Source organism: Lactuca virosa, chromosome 9 (assembly GCF_052849685.1).
Source record: "Lactuca virosa cultivar CGN04683 chromosome 9, Lactuca_virosa_CGN04683_v6, whole genome shotgun sequence".
NCBI lineage: Eukaryota > Viridiplantae > Streptophyta > Magnoliopsida > Asterales > Asteraceae > Lactuca > Lactuca virosa.
The window spans coordinates 6,102,259-6,108,904 of NC_136434.1; the positions used below are offsets into that span (position 1 = coordinate 6,102,259).

At 39.3% G+C, this 6,646-nt stretch overlaps 1 protein-coding gene across 1 annotated transcript; it reads left to right on the forward strand.

Annotated features, from left to right (window-relative positions):
- The first annotated feature begins 630 nt into the window (after positions 1–630).
- LOC145137291 (ABC transporter C family member 14-like) lies at positions 631–6,095 on the forward strand. The gene is made up of 9 exons (XM_079071431.1): positions 631–3,030; positions 3,109–3,819; positions 3,899–4,063; positions 4,140–4,434; positions 4,543–4,757; positions 4,831–5,136; positions 5,215–5,278; positions 5,397–5,636; positions 5,752–6,095. Exons 1-9 carry the CDS (start codon positions 631–633, stop codon positions 5,850–5,852), a joined length of 4,497 nt encoding a protein of 1,498 aa, XP_078927557.1. The 3' UTR covers positions 5,853–6,095.
- The last annotated feature ends 551 nt before the right edge of the window (positions 6,096–6,646 follow it).

Genomic DNA, 6,646 nt, shown 5'->3' on the forward strand with positions numbered 1-6,646 from the left:
AATGTGGACAACATTCAACATAGAGATCATTCTAAATATATTCACGAGATCTTTTTCACAAATTAATTTGTTAAAACCAACATAATTTCTTTTCACATATTATAATAAATTAAGTTAACCCATATATAAATAATAAAAGTATTAAAATAGAATATACAAGGTGTAGTTGATAGTTGATACGGTATCTATTCTACATTTACTTAATTTGATCAACAAAATTCTACAATAATTTGATAGGAGAGTTTATCTTTATAAACCAGGAAGAAATGTAAATAGTAAATACAAATGATATTTGTATGAAAGCAAGGATAGAAAAATAAATGAAAATGACAGGTTAAGATTGGTCAAACTGAGAACATACTTATAAATTATAATCACACCCGCATTAAAACCAAGGCAATTTCATCCTAAAGTTAAAATTTTGTTACTTGGAAGAATCTTTCTACTATAAAATCAATTTGCCGGCCTCGAAATTATTAAACGCCCCTGTGCACGTAGATCTTTGTCCATCATCATTTCTTGAATGTTTCTGCTATTTTTTTTGGTTACAGATTGTTGAAGATGAAGCAGAAGCATAGCAAAAAAAAATTGAGATTTTATACAGAATTAGACATCTTGTAAACATTAAAGATGACTTCATCTTGGATCACATATCTCTCTTGTTCTTCAAGCTCTGCCATGACAGAAAATGACGCCTCACACAACTCATCCATGCTCAAATGGCTACAGTTCATCTTGCTCTCTCCATGTCCCCAAAGGCTACTCTTAGCTTCCACTGATACCCTTTTTCTCTTCACCCTCTTTCTTTTTGCACTTCAAAAGCTCTATTCAAGATTCACCTCCCACAATAACACCAATTCCGCCATTAATGAACCCCTAGTTCCTAAAACCACAGTTTCTGTCAAAACCAATCTTTGGTTCAAACTATCTTTACTTGCTTCAGCCATTTTAGCTGTTTTAGCCATTGTTTCATCTATTTTGGGGTTCACCCACAACACCCAGATGCCATGGAAGGTGATTGAAGGAACTTCTTGGTTACTTCAATCGATATCATTTCTCACAATCTTTGTTCTGATCATCCACGAGAAGAGATTCCAATCCGGAACTCATCCAGTCTCTCTTCGTGTATTCTGGGTGCTAAACTTGATCACCATTACAGTAATCGCATCTTCCAGTATCATCCGTCTGGTTTCCAAGACTCCATTGTTGAAAACCGGAGACTTAATCGCATCAATCTGTTTACCATTTTCGGCTTTCTTCTTGATTCCATCAGTAACCGGTTCAACCGGGATTACAGTGACAACGGAATCAGAGGTTTCTGATGAACTAAGCAAATCATCGAATGTGAGTGGATGGGCATCTGCTTCAATCTTATCAAAAACATTCTGGTTATGGTTGAACCCATTGTTGAAGAAAGGCTACAAAACCCCGTTAACACTCGAAGACATTCCTTCACTTTCACCAGAACACCGAGCCGAAAGAATGTCGTTCCTTTTCGAACAAAACTGGCCAAAACCCGAAGAGAAGTCAAAACATCCGGTTCGAACCACACTCATTCGTTGTTTCTGGAAAGACATCACATTCACCGGATTCCTAGCAATCATAAAGCTTGGTGTTGCATATGTGGGGCCGCTACTCATCCAAAGATTCGTGGACTTCACCTCGGGGAAAAGCAACTCTCCATTCGAAGGATATTACCTTGTCACGATCCTTCTGGTTGCTAAATTCATTGAAGTTTTATCATCACACCATTTCAATTTCCACTCACAGAAGCTCGGGATGACAATCCGGTCAACCCTCATAACCTCTCTGTACAAGAAAGGGTTACGCCTCTCGTGCTCGGCTCGACAGTCTCATGGTGTGGGCCAGATCGTGAACTACATGGCTGTAGATGCTCAACAGCTCTCCGATATTATGATTCAGTTACACGCGATTTGGCTCATGCCCGTTCAAGTTGTGGTTTTGTTAGTCATTCTTTACGGGTACCTTGGGTTGTCAACTGTGGTTACTCTCATTGCGGTTTTGGTGATTCTACTTTTCGTGTTTTGGGGTACGAAAAGAAACAATCGGTATCAGTTTAATATAATGACGAGTCGTGACTCGAGAATGAAGGCTACAAATGAGATGCTTAGTTACATGAGGGTGATTAAATTTCAAGCTTGGGAAGAACATTTCAACAAGAGGATTCAGACATTTCGTGAGTCTGAATACGGTTGGCTTTGCAAGTTCATGTATTCGGTTGGTTCAAACATGATTATTTTATGGAGCACGCCTTTGTTTATCTCCACGGTTACATTCGGGAGCGGGATTTTACTTGGGATAAAGTTTGATGCGGGGACGGTTTTCACGGCCACATCGCTGTTCAAGAACTTGCAAGAACCACTCTGGAGTTTTCCACAGTCAATGATTTCACTCTCTCAGGCGGTGATCTCGTTGGGGAGATTGGATGAGTATATGATGAGTAAGGAGTTGGAGGAGGGATGGGTGGAGAGGGATGATCAAGATGGCGATGCTACAACTGCTGTTGAAGTCCAAAACGGGTCGTTTAGCTGGAATGATGAGCCTTCTGAAGGGGGTATGAATATGATTAAGAGCTTGAACTTTGAGATCAAAAAAGGTGAACTTGCAGCCATTGTAGGGACTGTAGGATCTGGGAAATCGTCTCTGCTTGCATCTGTTCTTGGTGAGATGCCCAAAATCTCAGGGAAGGTCAAAGTGTCCGGGAGCACTGCATATGTTGCACAAACAGCATGGATTCAAAATGGGACGATTCAAGAAAACATTCTGTTTGGTTCACCAATGGATAGACATAAGTATAAGAGGGTAATAAGAACATGTTGTTTGGAGAAAGACTTGGAAATGATGGAATTTGGAGATCAAACTGAAATCGGGGAACGTGGGATTAATCTCAGTGGTGGACAAAAGCAACGGATTCAGCTTGCACGAGCTGTTTATCAAGATTCCGACATTTATCTTCTTGATGATGTGTTTAGTGCTGTTGACGCCCACACCGGTTCAGAAATATTCAAGGTACCTGAATTCTATAATTAAACCGTATCACATTATTGATCTTCTTCTTCTTCATATTATAAATTTTGTTGCATGCAGGAATGCGTGAGGGGTATCCTTAGAGACAAGACGGTCTTACTTGTGACTCACCAAGTCGACTTCCTTCATAATGTGGATCTTATCCTGGTGATGCGTGATGGGATGATTGTACAATCAGGGAAGTATGATGAACTGGTTGAATCTGGTCTGGATTTTTCAGCTTTAGTATCAGCCCATGAGACCTCAATGCAGCTAGTACAAATGGAGTCTACTACCGAGCCAGAAACCCTAACAAAATCTCTTAGCCTCAACTCCAGGGAAGAAAACACAGAAAATCCAAAAGCTTTAGAACGATCTCAGTCGAGTTCTATTATAGGAACATCAAAACTGATTGAAGACGAGGAACGGGAAACAGGAAGGGTGAGTTTACATGTCTACAAAGTGTATGCAACCGAGGCTTTTGGGTGGACGGGTGTGGTTCTAATTCTGTTGTTGACAGTGTTGTGGCAAGCCACACAGATGGGTAGTGATTATTGGTTGGCTTATGAAACTTCAGAGGACCGAGCTGCTTCTTTTGACCCTTCTCGTTTCATTGGAGTCTATGCAGTTATTGCATGCGTTGCTTTTGTTATGATATTTAGCAGAACTGTATTCTCTATGTTCCTTGGGCTCGAGACTGCACAGAAATTCTTTAAACAGATTCTTCACAGCATCCTTCATGCTCCTATGTCATTTTTTGACACCACACCTTCCGGAAGAATTCTTAGTCGGGTAAAGTTTGTTTCTAAGCATATCAAATAATTTAATAATATGGACATGAATCTTATTTTATCTGCTGGATGTTTTTTAGGCATCAAGTGATCAAACCAACATCGATATTCTGCTTCCATTCATGATGAATCTGAGCCTTGCTTTGTATACGTCTGTGATTAGTGTCATCATCATAACCTGCCAATACGCTTGGCCGACAGTCTTCCTACTTGTTCCACTTGGGTGGCTCAATTTCTGGTATCGGGTATGTGTTAGTGTCTATCTCACATCATTATAATACAAAACAAAAAAAAAATGATATTTTTGTGTAATTTGTTCAGGGTTATTACCTTGCGACATCTCGTGAAATAACTCGACTCGACTCGATTACAAAAGCACCCGTGATTCATCACTTCTCAGAGAGCATATCTGGGGTAATGACCATCCGGTGCTTCGGAAAACAAGACAGTTTTGTTCAAGAGAATGTTGAGCGTGTGGATGGAAATCTAAGAATGGATTTCCACAACAACGGATCAAATGGGTGGTTAGGTTTCCGTATGGAGTTTCTAGGAAGCTTATTTCTCTGCATTTCTACTGTTTTCATGATCATTTTACCTAGTAATGTCATTCAACCAGGTATATATAACATACATTCTCACTTTCAAAACCCAACCCAATAAAGAATAAACCTCCCTTGTTGATGTTTCTAATCTAATGGTCACTAATTATATGGATTGAACACAGAGGACGTTGGACTGTCACTCTCATATGGATTGTCGCTCAACGGTCTGCTGTTTTGGGCTTTATACACGAGTTGCTTTGTTGAAAACCGAATGGTTTCGGTTGAAAGGATAAAACAGTTTACAAACATACCATCAGAAGCAGAATGGGTGAAGAAAGATGCTTCACCTCCTCCAAACTGGCCTACTCATGGCAGTTTGGAGCTCAGGGATTTGCAGGTAGCCAAGATACTACATTATCAAGATTCAACATTTCCAATTCATATCTGTTAACATGTTGGCTTGTGAGCAGGTTAGATATCGCCCAAACACGCCTCTTGTGCTCAAGGGGATTAGCTTAAAGATCGAAGGAGGGCAGAAGATCGGAGTTGTTGGTAGAACAGGCGGTGGGAAATCAACTTTGATCCAGGTTCTGTTTAGGCTGGTTGAGCCATCTGGAGGAAGTATCATCATTGATGGTATCAACATCTCCACACTCGGACTTCATGATCTTAGGTCTCGATTTGGTATCATTCCTCAAGAACCCATCCTTTTTGAAGGCACGGTCAGAAGCAACATTGACCCAATCGGGCAACATTCCGATGAGGAGATATGGAGGGTAAATACGTCATTTTCTTTCTTTCTTAAATCACCACCTTTGAATATGATCCATCTAACATAAGAACATGATTTGTAGAGTCTCGAACGATGCCAACTTAATGATGTTGTGGCTGCAAAACCTGGGAAACTTGATTCTGCAGGTACTTAGAATGGATCCGGAAATGCAATAGTTTTTTTTTTTTGGTCAAAACTCAAAAATAGAAGAAAAGATGTAATCTTCTTTTTCTCTGCTTTTATATTTGGGTGTTTTGTTTATAGTTGTTGATAATGGTGATAACTGGAGTGTGGGACAGAGGCAACTTCTCTGTCTGGGAAGGGTGTTGCTGAAGCACAGCAGGCTGTTGTTCATGGACGAAGCAACAGCTTCTGTTGATTCACAAACAGATGCAGTAATTCAGAAAGTCATAAGAGAAGACTTTTCAGACTGTACTATCGTAAGCATTGCTCACAGGATACCTACTGTCATGGACTGTGATCAGGTTCTAGTCATTGATGCAGGTATACTTTCTTATTCAATTTCTTCAAGAAACAGTGATCGAATATTCATCAGTTTCTTCACCTAATTGAGGTCAACTAACTGCTTAATGCTTACTTATCTAATGTGTTGTGACAGGGTACGCAAAAGAATTTGACAAACCCTCGCGATTGATTGAAAGGCCCTCGCTTTTTGGGGCATTGGTTCAGGAATATGCAAACAGATCATCTGGTTTATGAATGAAATTGATGTTACTCATATAATCCAACTGAACAAATCAACAAATTATCATCATAGAGCATGCCCTTGTTAGAAGAATGAAGCATGATTTAGGAATCAATAGAAATATCTATTAGCAAAAGCAAGCTACCACCTATTTAAACTTGTTGCTTGATTGTAAAACCTCTATGTACACAAGAGGCAGAGGCTATTCAAATCCCCAAGAATACATGGACGGGCAATTGCCAATGCTCCTTTGTCTATGATCCTTTCTGCTCTCTCAGTTTGAAGCCTTTTTGCCCAATACTCGGGACAACTATACAAGTTTCATAAAGCTGGCGTAATTGTGAACTAAATAATAAAAATTGTATCATTTCAGTTAGTGTCCATTAAACATTTGCATTGCCATTATTAAGGAAACTTAACCATAATCACTACACAGTTCATCCGAATTCATAATCAGAAACCCTTTTCTTCTCATTTTTACTTATATTCTTTCAATCCATGCATAAACTCATACAAATACACAACAATGGTTCCGTTTCACATTATATAATACAGCTCGTCGCAAAAGGATTTGAAAAAGCACCATTATTAGGTCAAAATTTATGTCCCGAATCAAATTCTGATTCTTACTTGCACTTCATTAACTTGTTAACGTAATAATTCACTTACCTGTCCATAAAAATATCAATTTAACCAAAGATCGTTCAATCGGATTGCACACATACCTCAATTTCCCAGACAGTTCCTTCACGTTTTTCTGAGACTACTTCCTTTAACACATTGCCTCTAAACCTTGTCATTTAACTTG

Coding starts and splice junctions, on each gene's coding strand:
- LOC145137291 (XM_079071431.1), top strand. CDS start 631: ATGACTTCATCTTGGATCACATATCTCTCTTGTTCTTCAAGCTCTGCC. Junction 4,064..4,139: donor GGCTCAATTTCTGGTATCGG/GTATGTGTTAGT, acceptor TAATTTGTTCAG/GGTTATTACCTTGCGACATC. Junction 4,435..4,542: donor TAGTAATGTCATTCAACCAG/GTATATATAACA, acceptor GATTGAACACAG/AGGACGTTGGACTGTCACTC.